Below are 16,954 nucleotides of genomic sequence, written 5' to 3' on the forward strand. Positions count from 1 at the left end.
TTAGTGGTTCTATGCATAGAACCTCTACTTTAGCTTTCACTAGCGGCTCTTTATATAGAATTGCTAATGGTATTAGAGGTTTTACGTAAAGAACCGCGAATATCAATAGATTATCTATGCATAGAAACTCTAATATCATTAGCGGTTCTATATTAGTTCGTTAAAACCGCCAACCATTTTAGCGGTTTTATACTTGCAAATACCGAACCTTGAAACCGAGCCTACGTGGACGGTAGTGTGGGAAATAGCTTTTAAACCAATGTATATAAGGAGTTAGTTTATATTATTACATTATTTTGGGAAATCACTCATTATAAGGTGAGGACTAAATTTTTTTTATTCTTTTTTATAATACTTGGAGTATAATATTTACTATACTCCCTTTATTTTATTTTTTAAAATTGCAACGTCTTTTAAAATGGAAATACATCACACAATTTTATTAAACGATATCTTTCACCTCACATAGGTCCTGTTTTTTAGAGCTGCTCTACTGTTCTCTACCCAAAAGCTTAAAAAAAATTAAAAAAAAAAAAAAAAAAAACAAGGTCATAGTCACCATTACCATGACCTTTGATCAAATTTCGACGATTAACTTTAGTTTCCAAACATTAATCATTACGTGTCCAACTTGTGACTTTTAACCTCCCCTTTGTTTCAATCTTTTTTCTCCCTTTTCCCTTTTCCCTTTTCCCCTCCAATTCAACTAACCTTAATTTTTTCCCCCTAATTTCTCCTTCCTTTCTCTAATTTGCGAACCCTAATTGTTCACGAATCAATTTGTTTATAGCAACAATGTTCAAATCTAGTCCCTCCCGTTCAAATTGAAGACAAGTCAAATCAATTGAGGTCAGTTAGAATTGGAGGAAAAAGGCGAGAAAAAGATGAAAAAAGGGTTTTTATTTTGGTAAAGTCATGTGATGATCAATAGTCGGAAAATAAAGTCACTTGTCGAAATTCGATCAAAAGTATATCCTTATCACCTAAATGGGATATACTTTGTAATAACTTTGCAACTGATAGGCGTGTCGCTTACATAACAAAAATAACCTTACAAGACCACTACTATGTAGATGGGCAAGTAAGGGTAGGATCCCAAGAGACTATGGTTCAACTAATTAATTAGACTCAAATAACTACTGAGCAAGTAACTAAATCAAATAAGTGAGGATTAATAACTAATTACCAAAGAAGAACGATTAAACTGAGTAATATGATAGATCAAATACTAAAAACATCCAAGATCAAGCATCACCACGAATACAATTAATGCAATAGTCGTTCTACCCCTAACATATAATTCAATTGATTAATGAGGAAAAGTAATCCCTGAATTGTACCAATGGTCTCTCCCGAGTTATTAATGGCTTCTCTAATCACAATCAAGCCTACTTCCATGAAAACATGTAAATTAAAGACTTTGAGCACATTACTCTAACTTCATAATCATCCATTCAACTACTCCCGTGATGAACTTCAAACCCTTAATTGATTTATTCAAACCCGTCAAATCCCAATTCCCGTTGCGATTAAAACAATGGATTAATAACAATACTAATTATCCCTAATCTAGTATTGGCATGAGCACAATCAATTAAGCATATCAATTGCGATTATCATTAGAGAATTTAAAGAATTAAATCATGCATCAATCATATTCAGGTTCCGCTAGATCTTGGAATAAGGAAACTACCCACACATGTTAACGTAAGCAAAAACAATATTTAATGAAGAAAACATGATTAATAAACAAATAAGAGTAACAGAAGAAGTAAAGATGAATACCAATTACTTGAATGAAGAAAAGTACCAATTGTTGATGAACAAAGATCAAAACTTGAAAATGCAAATTAATCTAGATCTAGAGAGAATATTAGGGTTCTAATGAAGGTTTAAAAGCTGGAAAATAATAACTAAGTGTTCAGTCGGGGTTTACAAAGGGTATTTATAACCCATAAAATAATTAAACCCGAAAAATAAGGGAAATAAGGTTCCCGAAACATTGCCCGGGTAGCCAGGGCAAGGCTGCCCGATCTGGCGCGAGAAGCAAACTCGACCTTACGCCTTCAAGAAATCCTTCATATGCAGCGCTTTTGTCCGCCGGGACTGTGAGGGCAATGTTGCCCAGTCAGGCGCGCAATACATACTCCACGGCTGACACTCGAAGCTTATAATCAACATAAATCCTCTTCGTCCTGGCTGCCATGGGAGGAACATACTTTGTAGTAATACTTCGCTTGTCTCTTCTCCTTCTTCCGCCCTGGCTGCCAGGGCGATGTTGCCCTGCTAGGGCGGACACGGGAAACCACTCCTTCATCGTAACAAACTCTCGTGATCATCTAAATTATTCTCGTTCATCCTGAAATACATCAAAAACAACGATACTACCCATAAAAGCATAATATGATCACAACTAAACCAAATCAAGAGAAAATAAGCTATGAACAACTAATCTAGACTAAAAAACTACCTAAATGGACTCTAAAAACACGCATAATATACGACTTATCGGTAATTTTTTACTACCTCCACTTCGTATTACTTCATCCGTTACACATTATGTGCAACAAACCTTGCTTCACGTTTCCCAAGCCAAAACTTGTTAAATGGTTGATTAACAAATTGAAGGGTGTGTGATTAAGGGTAGGAGAGAGAAAGGAGGATAATTAATTAATGGCCACCACTACCAATTGCCATGGCCACCCTGACACCACCTACCAGCAGCAACATCCACCACCACCCACATTCAATTCAACCACTCGCCGCTACCCCGTAACCACCACCACCCTATCCTGTAACCACCACCACCATAACACCGAAACCCCAACGACCACCACCTGAAACATACAAGCCAGTGAAATCCTGAAATTCCCACCACCAGCGAATTGAAATCTTGAAACCCCACCTTGCATTCACCCTCTTAGCAGCAAATCAGAAGTCACCCCGCGAAAGGAACCCAACCTACCTCACTCACCGTCCTTGTAGGGCGCAGCGAATCGAATTCCACCATGAACAACAACCCTTCGATTTAGATCTAATTTCCGTCGCTTTTCTAGCATCGCACACCATTTCTCTCTCTTTAGATTCGATCTGAGATCCTTATAGTGAGACGAAGAAGAATGTGACTGGTGGTGGTTTCGACGGTGATAAAGAAGATGAAACCTAGAAGATTAAGAAGATGGTGTTGGTGGTTGTAATGGTGGCCTTGGTTTCGGTGGTGTGGTGTTGAAGGTGTTCGTGTTCTGGTGCGGTGGTTTTTATGGTGGTTGGTGATGATGGTGGTGGTGACACCGTGGCAGTAGTAGGCAAGAGAGAGAAGGAGTTGTTTAATTATTAATGTTAATTAACTTAAATTAGTAACTTAAATTATGCTAGTAGTTCTTAAACAGGGGTATTATAGGAATTTCATTTAAAAAAGCTTACCAAAAAAGGAAAGAAAAAATTTGTTGCACATAATGTGAAACATCCATTTATAGCAAATGTTGAACATAATATGTAACGGAGGAAGTATATGCAACTTTGGTGTATTATTTGTGAAATATAAAAAATTCCAAAGTTGCATATAATACGAAACGGAGTACTCCCTCCGTTCCTTTATTACATGCTTGTATTCCTTTTTGGGTGACCAAAATTAAGTGTCTGTTTCTATTTATAGGTAGTACTTTTTTTACAATATTATTCTCTTTTTGATGTTTTGTCACACTTTTTCTTTTTCTTTTTTGTACTTTAACATCAATTCCCAATACTTTCTCTCTCATAATTCTCAATCACTTTTTTTTCTCTCTATCTCTCTCTAACCCCACATGCATATTTATACTTCCATTATTAGTTTTTAGGAATTTTTAACTTTCTTAATTCCCGTGCGAAATGAGAAATAGATATGTAATAAAGGGCGGAGGGAGTAGTATTTAATGCAAGTGACCTTTTTCACAAATTCCATCATTTAAAAGGCCTTCCTAACAAATTTTAAAAATAAAAGAGCAACGACTGACTAGAGGATGGAAAACGGATTTTCCTCCGTCAAACAAAGGTCATAGCGACTATAGCTTCCAGTCAAAATCCCTAACGTCTTTCAGAAATCAGGACACAATTTTTTGTCACTGTTAATCAGGTAACTCTTCCTTCCTCTTTAATCCGGATCCTTCTTCTCTCTTTGTAGTATTGCTCTTCATGCTTTAATCTGCATTTTAATTTAAATTCAATTTTGTTTTAATTGTTAATCAGTAAATCATTTAAACCCCCATTTTGCTATTTTCTAGAAATCTATATATGGTTTGTGATTATTAATCCTCATGTTTTATTTGTTTTTTTTTTTTTTTTTTTTTTTTTGATGATTTCTTGTTGTTTTGTTGATTGTTTCTTGGGGACAGAAACAATTTTTGGTTAGTTTTTGTTTTTATTTTCTTCTGTTTTTTAGCTAGAGCTGATTTTAATGTAGGGAATAGATTATGATTCTGTAAATTCTATTTGAAGTACAATTTTATTTATTTATTTTTTTTCTGTGAAAAATATCAAGATTTGAATGATTTATGCTGTTATATGCTAATGTAATGTTACCACCAGACCGAAGATGAACAAAATGTTTATGGGTTCTAGTGTTGCTATAATGTCCTGTAATTTGTGCAGTTGTTATGGGTAAATATTGAGTTTACATAATTCATGCTACTGTATTTATATTATTCATGATCATATGGGAGTGAATTTGCGTAAAGCTTTTGGGTTTGTTTTCAAGCATTGTGGGTGTGAATGTGTGATAACATATGATTATGTACTTGTTTTAATAAGGTTGTTTCTTAGATTTTTAATATATGGGTATGACTTATGATGTTGAGACGAGATTATGTATCGTTGTATGGTTGCAATGATATGCAGAATAATTAGTTAATTACGGATTGTGTTGGTTTAATTCTGCTTCTTTTCCAATGTTTGTAGATGTTATTAAGATTTGGGGTTGTGATATGATTAGGATGGACAAAGGAAAGAAGCTGGGTAATTCTAATGTGGTGGGCAAGCCGGACAAGATCTATATGGATCTCAGAGAAATAATCCAGGAGCATGCTATCCGTTACCTTCCTGCTAAATCTCTTTGCAGGTTCAAAGCCGTGTGCAAAGGCTGGAAACTACAAATATCAAGTCCATTCTTTGAACACAGCCAATCCTTTGCTTTTCGTTCTTTGTCGGGCTTCTTTTGTCAGTCTTCTGATGGCTCCATCTCCTTTATATCCCTTGATCCAATGGCGTGTGGAATCCCAGACCCAAATTTGAAGTTCTTGCCTGAGCCTGTTGATTTGCTTGCATCATCTCATGGTTTACTCTGCTGTCGAGGTCGCACTAATGAAAAGGCATATTATATTTGCAATCCTGTCAACCAGCGCTGGAAGAAACTTCCTAAGCCTGAAGCTAACCATGGACAGAACACAACTGTGGTACTTGTATTTGAGCCATCACTGCTAGACTTTTTGGCTGATTATAAGCTGATTTGTGCTTTTCCCTCCACTGATTTTGATGGTGCTTATGAGTTTGAAATCTATTCATCACTTGAGAACTCGTGGAAGATTTCCTCTGAGATTTACTTTGGCGAAAAGGGAAGGATATTGAAGGGAGGTGGCTTTCATCTGAACGGATTTGTGTACTGGTTGGCAAATAATCATGTGATTGGTTTTGATCTAAAGAAAAATCGTGTGAAAGTAATCCCATGCTATGGAATGTATGGAACGCGTACCTTGGGCAGTGTGGACAGAAAACTCTGTGTATCACACAGGAAAGGTTGTGAACTAAGCATATTTGTGTTGTCCAATGAGTACGCAAATACCATGCATATGGGAGCTGAAAGCAAGACATGGGAACTGAAAAAATATATGCTATATAATAATGCAGATACTGGCAATAATGCAGCGAATGATTGTGAAGTGAATCTTTTGTCTTTGAGAAGCGATGTGATTGTGTATCCAAAAGGCAAAAAATTCTTGTCGTATGATCTAAGAACTAAAGAAACTACAAATGTGAGCACTAAGGAAGAATTTAACAGAAGCAGTGTTTATGTTCCTTATGTTAACAGCCTAGTGTGGCTTTAGTGACTAATGCATCAGACGGACCAGGGATCAACTTTGAGTTTTATACCGGTGTTTGGTGAACAGGATGGTTCCATATTACAGTATTATCGTATGTAAAACTATGATTGTTATATATCTTGCCTAATATGATCAGTAAAATAGTTGGTTTAAGAGTATTATTCCTATGCATAGTATATGTATTTAAATACATGTTGAATTTAGTTAAGCTATATGATATATCTAAATTTTCTGACATAAATGTTCTATCTTCATAATTTATATCTATTGGGTTTAAAAATTCATATTACTCATTTACACAGGGAAAAATTGATGGGAATAATCCCATCTTTTCGTTGTCTTCTCAAATTGATCTAACTTTTGGATTGACTATATATAATCTAACTTTTTATATCTACTCGTATCTTCTACCTAATGCTAACCTATTCAATAAGTTAATTGTACAAGTGTCCTATTCTGATTGGTTACAACTTAATTAAATAAAATTTTATGTTAAAATTATCAGTTTAGATTTATTAGTTTTATCAATAAAAAACTCATCCAACGGACCACCCCAAACAACTGACCACCAAGTCCTCTACCTCCCAAAACAAGGTTTATTCCATGAAAAAACGGCCTTGTTACTTTGTTAGTGAGCATTTGTAAACAAGTGAGTAGTTAATTAAGGAGGGTTGCTCAATTTTTAGTTGTGATAAGTTGATAAAGGGGAAGAATGTTAAATGCACACTTACGTCATGCTAGTTTAGTTCCGAGTATCAATGCACAATTTTGTACACCAATAAAATTCTCTAGAGTTCGGTACCAAATAATCTATATTTCAGTATCAATAATTGACTGTTAATATCAAATGGAAGGTGTTCTTACAAACAAGTACATACGATTCTTTCAAAAAAATGTTGTTCATTCACTCCTATGAACGAGTTGTCTAACCCTATGCGTTCATACATGTCTAGTATTCATTCTAATACCTCTATTTCTTATTATTTGCAACAAAAAATATCATTTGTTAGACATGAAAAATTCTCTTTATTACAAATAATAAGAAATGTAAGTAGTAATTCCGAAATACAAATCAATATTATTCCGTATTAGCCTATTAGGTAACTCATTTACACCCTAATATCAAGTGAGATGCTCTGAATTGTCAAGACAATCTTCTAATAACATACCTCTATCCGAAAAACAATTTATATACCCTAGCACCCTAATGCGGGGAAACTTGTGAATAATATACTCTTGAAACCATACTTTGTTGAATTAATCGCTTGTTTTTTTCGAAATTAAAAAAAAAAAGGAAAAATTGCAATAAACCATCTTATATAATACTTTTTTTGTGAAAAAACACCTTATAGTAATTTTCTTGTGAATACACACCTAAAACCACTTTTTTTTTTGCGAAGTAACACCTTAACCCGGTTTTCGGTGTTTGACTTGGTTTTCCGACATTGACTTTGCACGTGTGGGTCATGTGATCTTCTTCCTTTATTTTTTTTTCTCTTTTCCCTCACCAACACCACCTCACTGCCACCCCCACCAATACCACCTCACCGCCACCACTGATTCACTACCACTCTCACTAACACCATTTCACCCAATAAATCTGCTCCCATGAAAATTCCACCCCCGTTCATTCAACCCCATCCACCCAAAATCCCACCCACCTCCTACCCCCTTCCTCCATTGAAGCCCAATAGAGCAAGCACATACAAAAAAAAAAAAAAAACAAAGAATTAAAGACCACATTGGTGTACATTGGCCTCTCGAAATTACTCCTAATTCCATCATTTGTGGACAAAAACGAAGAACCCTAATTTTTAATTACAAACCCTAACTTATGAAAATTCGAAAACCCAACATAATTTACAAGAAATTTCAGTAATTACAACAGCTTACCTTACTTGAAATTAGGTTAATTGTAACAATTCACCCTTAAAAATGGAATTCCTTTGTTAATGATGAGTAATTGGGACTTTGTTGGAGAAGAAGGGAGGAGAGAGAAAGTTGAATTGGAGAAATGAAGGGTATATTGGGAAAAAGGGGGGGGGGGGGAATTCACCGAAAATGTACTTCTTACGTGCAAGAAAACCAAGTCAAAAGATGGAAATCAGGGTAAGGTGTTAATTCGAAAAAAAAAAAGTGGTATTAGATGTGCTTTTACAAAAAAAAATTATAAGGTATTGATTTACAAAAAAGTTGTTATAAAAGGTGATTTTTTTGCAATTTTTCCTAAAAAAAACCAAAGCCAATAGGTTTCACCAAATCTCCACCCTTCTCCTATTCTGACTAGGGATGTAAATGAGCTGACACGTTCGTGAACTACTCGCGAACAAGCTCGGTCAAAACTCATTTGTTGAGCTAACAAACAAGGTTGAACAAAAATCTTAAGCTTGTCAAATAGATGAACAAAGCTCGAATAACATCATGTTCAACTCGGTAATGTTCATGAACAGCTCGTTTAAGTCAATTTATAAGATTTTTCACACCCAATTAAAATTCAAAAAATTTATATATCTTTTATTCATACTTATTTGTAAAAAAAATAAAAAAAATAAAAAATCATCATGTAAAAGCAAGAAAACTCTGTCATTACCTTTTTCTATAGAAAGAATATAAATATCTTATATAAAATTAAGGATGTGTTTGGTAAACAGCTTATTTGAGCAAAATTAGCTTATTGACTATTAAATAAGCTAATTCAAGATGTTTGGTGGGAAGCTTATTTCAAGAACTTATTCCACTAAATAAGCTTATTTCAAGAACTTATTCCACTATATTAGCTTATTCATTAATTATTGTGAAATGACACTTATACCCTCATTTAATTTAAAATCCTACCTAAACTACCTACCCCACAATTATCTTATTGGTCATTTCACATACTCAATCACCTTTAAGCTATTAGCATTTACCTAACACTTTTATACAATCAGCTAATAAAATAACTTAGTCAAATCAGTTAATCCAATCAGCTAGTCAAAATCAGCTAACATAATCAACTTCAGCTTTCAGCTATTCACTAAATACGGCCTAAATGGATGTGTTAAAATTTGAAAGAAACCATTTTTTTATGATAAATTAAGCCTCGTTGATTAAACAAGCCCGACTTAGACCCGTTCAAGCTTGAGCTTAAACTCGAAATGCAAACGAGTACGTTCGTGAACAAAGCTCGAACAAGCTAGCCAAATTCTTAATGAGCCCAGCTCGAATAAGATTTTAAAAAGCTCGTTCAAATTCGAGATAGTTCGAACACGAATAATTCTTATCAAGCTTAGCTCGAAGAAACTAAAACTCGACTCAGCCTGGATCATTTACGGCCCTAATTTTGACCATTTTTCCAACTTAGGTTTATTCTATAATACTCCTACTTCGTATTTATATTTATTTTTTGTTTATTCATCCCTCACTCACTTTTATCTTCCTCAAAAGAAATAGAAAAAAACACTCTCTTTTATCGAAGGAGACTCGAGACTCTTGGGAAAAGACTTCAATTTGAAGGCAAAATTCTAGGCAGGAAGATAAATTCGGCCAAGGTATACGAATGTCTTAATTTCTGTTATTCTGTATACTCTTGCTTCATTGTAATTGCTGAATTCTTTCCGACAGATTTTTTTTCCTGCAATTCCTTCCGAATATGATTAAATTGGGTATTAATTTATAGTGTATGATCTCGAAAGATCAATTTTTTTTATACATTTTTGTTGGTATAATTCAGGCAAAATAAATGATATTTTGTTTAAATTACAGAATTATACTTTGAATTTTGTTGTAGATTTGTCGAATTATTCTGTAACATTAAAGGGTTTTACTAATACAGGATACGGTGCTCTGTATGTTATTAATTTTTTGTAATCATATGATTTTATTTATAAACCCTAATTGATTTAATTGCAAACAATTGTTGTTAGATGAGAAAAATGGTTTTTGAGATGCCAAGCATTGATTTTGGTGCACCCTTAAATGAAAACACAGTTTTCTGTGCTCTTTTTGTCAAGAGGTGTGCCAAAATCAATTAGAGGTTGAGGTTTGCCAAAATCAATTTCGTTGTTCTACTGTATGTTCTGTACATTGTGAATTGCGTCTCTCATTGATGATTTGGGAATTTTAATTGTATGATTGCTTGATTAGAATTAGATTATCAATTGTAGAGTATATTTTGAAGGCAATGGTTAGTTAAAATTGGGAAATAATCTTAGTAATAATGATTTAAGGGTAATGTGATGATCAATCAATGTCACGTATTTAGGTAAAATATCTTTATGCTGATGGAAAATCTGGTAGGATCGCGAAAGAAAGAAATTTTGTTGAAATTAAAGGTGTGGTTTTTGTCTGACTTTTTGTTGTTGCTGTTGTTGATGATGATGATGGTGATGTTGTTGTTGTTGTTGAAATTGCATATTAAACTTCAATTCTGTATTGTAGAGTAAATGAAAAGTAGATGTGTTGACTAGGAATGCAAGTACGCAATAATTGGGATAAAGGGAAAATGTGTAAATCTTGTTATATGAGCATCGACTCTCAAGGAAGTTGACATACTTTGGATGTGGGATTGAGCCTATAGCGTATAAAATGTATGAAGAGTGAGATGATAACTATTGCAGCTTCCTCGAGAGATCTTTGAGGGCTTTGATTAACCTGTATTTTCTTTGACATTGATCAGGATGAATAGAGTAATGAAGAAACCTTGTGGGGACGTGAGTAAGTTTCAAAGAATTTACATGGACCTCGGAGAGATTCTCAGAGAGCATGCCCTTCGTTATCTCCCAGCAAAAACCCTTCAAAGATTTCGTGCAGTGTGTAGGGATTGGAATCTTCTGATCTCGTCTCCCTTCTTCATCCATAATCAGTCGATTGCATTGTCCTCAATCTCGGGTTTCTTTTTACAGTCACCAGGAAAACCTCCCTTCTTCATTTCCCCTGACCGAATGGCTCATGGTGTGCCGGACCAAGAACTGAAGTTTTTGCCCGAGGCAGTTGATGTGAAGGCCTCCTCTAATGGCCTGCTTTGCTGCCAAGGCCGCTCTGGGGATAAGCCATACTATGTCTGCAATCCTGTTAATAAGCAGTGGAAGAAACTTCCTAAGCCTACTGCCAATCATGGATCTGATCCTACAATTGCTTTTGAGTTTGAACCATCACTGCTGAATTTCTTGCCTGATTATAAGGTGGTATGCATCTTTGCTTCTACTGACATTGAGGAAGCTTATGAATTTGAGATCTACTCATCGCTGCAAGATTCTTGGAAAGTTGCATCAGAGATGTTCTTCAGCAGTAGAAAACTTACGTTTTCAAAAGGGATTACTGTGAATGGAGTTGCCTATTGGCCAACAACTTGTGGGAAGCTTTTGATCTTTGATTTGAAAAAAGAAAAGGCAACGGAAACTTCTGCTTATGGGGCATTTGTCAACAACAGACAGCCATATGCCGATACATCCCTGGGGATGATGGATGGGAAGCTCTGCAGGGCGTCTTCAACTGGTTTTTCCATTAAGGTGAATGTGTTGAGCAATATACATAGCAATACAATGCCAATGAAATTTAAGGCGGGTGGCCCTTGGATGATGAAGCATGATGTTCAGTTGAAATCTTCAGACATGGGACTTGGGAAAAATAATCAGCTACGAGTTTTGTTCGTGTGGGATGGTATGCTTGTACTTGAAGCTGATGGCAAGAAGGTGTTTAGTCATGATATGAGAACCCTAACTACGACATTGTGCAATGAATCACCTTCTGATTTTCGGTATGAAGTTTTTCCATACATTAACAGCCTTGTCTCCCTTGTATGATCGACTTTGTTCCTGTCTTAAAGTTGGGGATTGTCTTTGGTTTAGCTCATTTGATTTTGTAGTGCTAATTAGACTGTTTTGCAATTTTTTTTGTTCTACTTTTGTCATATCACCTCTTCAATGTATTACATTGCTGGCTGAACCACTGTTTTTAGATTCTTAGAACAATTTTAGTTTATTTTATGAGCATCGATGTAACTTGCACAATTACTATGAATGCTCTACTCCTAATAGTTTAATGCATCGCCATTAAAATACAAGTTCCTGAATCCTTACTAGGCGTTGATTAACACAACAACAATGATAAATTTGGGTAGAGGAAAAGAGAAAAGGTGCCTCTTCAGCATCCCCTACCCCCTCTTGGTTGCTTTTTGGGAACATGCCGCCAATTTAACAAGTGTATTTTTTTTTTTTAATGCAAATTTAACAAATGTACTATGTCATAAGAAACGCGATTCGGGGAGATGGGATACAATTATTATACTTCGTTTTAAGTTTTAAATTTTGACTTAGGGCCTGTTCTTTTCAGCTTATTTTCAATTCAGTTCAGCTCCAATAAGTTCAGTTCAATTCTTATCTTAATTTCCTTCTCTCCTAAAATATTCATTTCAATTCAGTTCAGCTCCAATAAGTTAAGTTCAGTTTGGACAGGTACTTGGCATCTTCCTCGTGGTGTAACTTATTTCCCAATGTTGCCGTAGAGCATCTTGTTCAATATGAGTTTGATTATGCTGCTATCCTGATTCGACATGATGCAAAGAGTAAGGGTACAAGATACAAGAAAAAAAAAATTTAAATTCAAGACAGGTCGGATTCTGGATGATGAATGTGAGGAAAAAATCAAAGAAGCGTGGGAGGGCTCGATTGGGGCGTCAACCATTGGCAGATTGGCTGCTGTCTCTCAAGGTTTGGGAGTTTGGAGCAAAATAAAATTCCATAAGCTGGGTGACCAGATTGCGGAGACTGAGAAGGCATTACACCTAGCCCAACAACAGCAGAATTCGGCAGAAAATGTGAGGATGTGCGCGGATCTTGAGAAAAAATTGGATGAGTTAAATGAAGCTCATGAGACCTACTGGTATATTCGCAGCAGAGTTTCGGAGGTTCGGGATGGTGACAGAAATACCAAGTACTTCCACCATAAAGCTTCTCAAAGAAAAAAGAAGAATTTTATTGGGGGTATTTTTTATGATAATGATGTTTGGCAGAAGGATGATGAGGATATTGAGGGTATCATCACTAAACACTTCGAATCTTTATTCTCAATGGCTTCTCCACCGAATCTGATGTCCATGACGCTCTTACCAATATCAGCCCTTGCATTACTATCGAAGTAAATGAAGCTCTCTTGAGGCCTTTCTCAATGAAATCCTAGCGGTACTTAAGCAAATGTATCCGTGGATGGCATTCATGCCATTTTCTACCAGCGGTTTTGGCACATCACTGGTGATGAGGTGACTTCTTTTGTTTGTAATATTTTACATGGTTTTTCTTATCCTAGTCATGTGAACAATACCAATATTGTGCTTATCCCAAAAATTAAAGACCCAACAAAGACTGCTGATTATCGCTCTATTGCTCTTTGTAATGTGCTCTATAAATTGGTGTCAAAATCTATTGTCATGCGACTCAAACATATCCTTCCGGATATTATCTCTAAAAATCAAAGTGCTTTTGTGCCGGGGCGCCTCATTACTGATAATGCTCTGATTGCTTTAGAAATATTCCACACGATGAAAAATAGAAGTACTAGCAGGAAGGGCACAATGACAATGAAACTTGACATGAGTAAAGCTTATGATAGGGTTGAATGAGGCTTGCAGAGGAAACTATTGTTGACAATGGGTTTTGATGGTAGAGGGGTTAATTTGGTGATGGACTGTGTTTCTTCTATTTCTTACTCCTTCATTATCAACGGCGGAGTCTGTGGTTCGGTTACTCCTACTAAGGGTCTCCGACAGGGTGACCCTCTATCCCCGTATCTCTTTATTCTGGTACCTAATGTCTTTTCTAGTATGCTGCAGAATAAGATCAGGGACGGGTCTCTACATGGTGCCAGAGCAAGTCATAATGGGCCTGAACTTTCTCACCTTCTTTTTGAGGATGATAGTCTACTATTTACTAGAGCCAATCGAGAGGAATGCAGAGTTGTAGTTGATATTCTCAACCAGTATGAAAATGCATCCGGACAGAAAATTAATTATGAAAAATCGGAGGTCTTTTTTAGTAAGGGTGTTCTTGTTGAGCAGAGAGAAGCTTTGATGAATATACTTAATATGCGACAAGTTGACAGACATGAGAAATATTTGGGAATTCCGACAATTGTGGGCGGTCAAAGAAAGCTATTTTTGAGGCAGTGCTTTGGAAAAAATTGCAAGGGTGGAAGGAAAAACTTCTTTCTAGGGAGGGTAAAGAAATTCTTCTAAAATCGATCATCCAGGCTATCCCCACTTATTTGATGGGAGTTTATAAATTTCCGACTTCGATTATTCATCGTATCCATTCGACAATGGAAAGATTTTGGTGGGGTTCGTCTAGTGGCAAACGGAAAACACATTGGAAGAGTTGGGACTATATGTACACGCTAAAATGTCTTAACGGTATGGGGTTTCGTGATCTGGGGGTTTTCAATGATGCTCTTTTGGGAAGACAAGCTTGGAGACTCGTGAAAGCCCCTTCTTCTCTTCTTGGTCGTGTTTTCAAAGCAAAATCCTCATTCGGATTTTCTTGATTCTTTTCTGGGATTGGTAGGAAGTTTTGCTTGAAGAAGCATTTGGTCGTCGAAGGCAATTATTAAAGAGAGGATTTTATGGAAGGTGGGCAATGGTCGAAGTATTAACCTGTAGTCCGACCCTTGGGTTGCGGATGGTGAGGGACGTCACATCCTTAGTGAGGAAACCACCACTCTTTCTAAGATGAGTGATTTATTTGATTCCATAAACTCGGAATGGAGATATGATTTGGTTGAAGAGATCTTTATAGAAAGAGATATGAAATGTATTCTAGCTATTCTTATCAGCGAGAGGGATCAAGAAGACGAGACTTACTTGGGCTTTCTCGAAAAGGGGTGACTATACGGTTAAATCTGCATACCTTCTGGACACCTTCCACCATGCTTGGGTGGAAATTTGGAAAGCAAATGTATCTCCGAAAGTGCGCCATTTTTTCTGGAGACTTTGTACAAAGACACTCCTTGTACGAAACTTGCTTTACCATCGTCATCTCATCACTGATAATAGCTGCCCCTGGTGTAATTCTGAGGTCGAGACAATCAATCATGCCTTCGTGGGGTGTGTTCGTGTTCAGGAACTCTTGGAGGACTGCTCATGTGCTGAAATGGAAAAATGGAACGACTTTGAGTCTATTTGCGATCTTGTAGTGAGCTGGAAAAGGTTAGACCCCAAAATTGTGCAACGAGGGATGTATCTTGCGTGGTGCATCTGGGGGGGAGAAAAATGGCGAAGTGTTTCAGAACAAAACTACCCCAAACACGATCATTGCTGCTCGAGTTGCCAGGTATGTCAAGGAACAAGGGAAGTATACTGCGCGTATTTATGGTTCTGTGGGTCTGACCTCTTCGCCAAGTCTAGATTACTAGTCGGCCCCTCCTGCTAATGTTGTTAAACTAAATGTCGATGCCTGTCTCTCGGATGAGGAATGGGTAGGACTTGGGGCTGTTGCCAGAGATCATGAGGGTAAGGTGCTTGTTGTTGCTACAAGGAGGTATCGTGCTCACTGGACACCTGAAGTTGTTGAGACCAAAGCTTTGTAGTTTGCTCTTAAACTCGGTAGAAGATATGGTTTTAATGAGATTATCCTCGAATCCGATTGCAATGCAAAGTGGTCATTGACGACAGACTTTCGAAGAACGCTCACTCGGTGGATATTGATGCCGTACTTGGAGATATCCTTGCTCTGTGCTCTAATTTTATGTCTGTAAACTGGTCCCATGTGAAACGTAATGGCAATACTGTAGCCCATAATCTAGCAAAAATTGTTCCTTTTGGTTTCGAACAAACTTGGGAAAATCATTGTCCCCAAGTTGTTTCTCCTTATGTGCGTATGGAATCTTTGTCCCGTGATTAATTGAATTTGCTAGAGCGTTCTAAAAAAAAAATGTTAAGTTCGGTTCGGTTCGGTTCACTTCACTTCAGCTCAACCCACTTCAGTCAATCAAAACAGGCCCTTAGTGCATTAAAAAAAAATTAAAACTCTTATGATCATATTGAGTATTGACCTTTATTATTATTGAAAGTGACCAGTATATTAAAACTTTCATTAAAAAAGTTTAATCTCTTATGATCTTTATAATAATAAAATAATGAGTTATTTTAACATAATAACCTTTGTTTCATAGGCCTGGCTATTTCTGATCGAGAAAATTTCGAATCGGCCATCTGATATCCGACCCGCATACTAATATTGAAAATTTGGTATTTCTTTTGGTAGCCCCTTATTTGAGTTATGTAAAATCTTATATTTTATGAACTTTCATAATAATTGTAAAAAATTAAATAAACGCAACAAATTCAAGCATAATAATGCAATAAGGTTCACTTAATTATTAAGGCAACGAAAAAAATACTTATAAAAAAAATACTTGACTAAAAATCCAAGATTACAAATACAATATTACATTTTAATTCGAGCTAACATTATAAGTGGGAGTTTGTTGCAAAGTTAATTAATTTTTTTTTTATATTAAAAAATCGGATCCGATCAAATACGGATTTTTCTAGATTCGCAATCCGAATTCGATCCGAAAATTTTCAGATATCCGAAGTTGAAAAAATCAGATCAAATTTCCAATTTTTTGAATCGGATCAACCAGATCACGGATCGAATCGTTCGGATTGGATTTTTGCCCACCCATATTGTTTCATCATATACTATCCTAGTGGCCTTTTTTATTAATTAAACGTCCATGTTCTCTCTAAAGTAAATGTGGTGCACAATAAATTAATGTGAACCAGGCTAGGTCTAGTTAATTATAGCCCGAGTAAAGTATAGGTTCTAAAAGACTCGATAAAATTACACCCATTTTTCCTCTCCTCGGTAGATAAACCGGTATGTGACTCTTTGACTTTCTATATTCATCAT

The 16,954-nt window shown here is 36.1% G+C and overlaps 3 protein-coding genes across 6 annotated transcripts; all 3 read left to right on the forward strand.

The window, feature by feature from the left end:
- Positions 1-3,973: 3,973 nt before the first annotated feature.
- On the forward strand, positions 3,974-6,360 carry LOC145562209 (F-box protein At5g49610-like). Of its 2 annotated transcripts, none has more exons than XM_081622409.1 (2): positions 3,974-4,111; positions 4,967-6,360. In XM_081622409.1, the coding sequence occupies exon 2, from the start codon at positions 4,968-4,970 to the stop codon at positions 6,072-6,074; it is 1,107 nt and encodes a 368-aa protein (XP_081478535.1). In that variant the 5' UTR covers positions 3,974-4,111; position 4,967; the 3' UTR covers positions 6,075-6,360. The 2 variants fall into 2 exon arrangements, with proteins under 2 accessions (XP_081478535.1, XP_081478533.1); XM_081622407.1 differs by having other exon boundaries at positions 3,975-4,111; positions 4,933-6,360.
- A 3,133-nt stretch (positions 6,361-9,493) lies between these two features.
- On the forward strand, positions 9,494-12,865 carry LOC145563499 (F-box protein At5g07610-like). Of its 3 annotated transcripts, none has more exons than XM_081623943.1 (3): positions 9,494-9,601; positions 10,729-11,808; positions 12,497-12,865. In XM_081623943.1, the coding sequence occupies exons 2-3, from the start codon at positions 10,730-10,732 to the stop codon at positions 12,648-12,650; spliced, it is 1,233 nt and encodes a 410-aa protein (XP_081480069.1). In that variant the 5' UTR covers positions 9,494-9,601; position 10,729; the 3' UTR covers positions 12,651-12,865. The 3 variants fall into 3 exon arrangements, with proteins under 3 accessions (XP_081480069.1, XP_081480070.1, XP_081480071.1); XM_081623944.1 differs by having other exon boundaries at positions 12,506-12,865; XM_081623945.1 differs by lacking the exon at positions 12,497-12,865 and having other exon boundaries at positions 10,729-12,040.
- Positions 12,677-13,668, forward strand: LOC145564773 (uncharacterized). Its single transcript, XM_081624978.1, has 3 exons — positions 12,677-12,760; positions 12,808-13,187; positions 13,356-13,668. Exons 1-3 carry the CDS (start codon positions 12,677-12,679, stop codon positions 13,666-13,668), a joined length of 777 nt encoding a protein of 258 aa, XP_081481104.1.
- The last annotated feature ends 3,286 nt before the right edge of the window (positions 13,669-16,954 follow it).

Source organism: Chenopodium album, chromosome 10 (assembly GCF_948465745.1).
Source record: "Chenopodium album chromosome 10, dcCheAlbu1.1, whole genome shotgun sequence".
In the NCBI taxonomy this organism is placed as follows: domain Eukaryota; kingdom Viridiplantae; phylum Streptophyta; class Magnoliopsida; order Caryophyllales; family Amaranthaceae; genus Chenopodium; species Chenopodium album.

What these genes read in the sequence shown, in the direction of transcription:
- LOC145562209 (XM_081622407.1), top strand. Translation starts at nt 4,959, where the DNA reads ATGATTAGGATGGACAAAGGAAAGAAGCTGGGTAATTCTAATGTGGTG.
- LOC145563499 (XM_081623943.1), top strand. Translation starts at nt 10,730, where the DNA reads ATGAATAGAGTAATGAAGAAACCTTGTGGGGACGTGAGTAAGTTTCAA. An exon ending in GAATCACCTTCTGATTTTCG is followed by an intron (nt 11,809 to 12,496) that starts GTATGAAGTTTT and finishes AGTTAAGTTCAG; the next exon opens with TTTGGACAGGTACTTGGCAT.
- LOC145564773 (XM_081624978.1), top strand. Translation starts at nt 12,677, where the DNA reads ATGAATGTGAGGAAAAAATCAAAGAAGCGTGGGAGGGCTCGATTGGGG. An exon ending in ATTGGCTGCTGTCTCTCAAG is followed by an intron (nt 12,761 to 12,807) that starts GTTTGGGAGTTT and finishes CTGGGTGACCAG; the next exon opens with ATTGCGGAGACTGAGAAGGC. An exon ending in GCCCTTGCATTACTATCGAA is followed by an intron (nt 13,188 to 13,355) that starts GTAAATGAAGCT and finishes TTCTTATCCTAG; the next exon opens with TCATGTGAACAATACCAATA.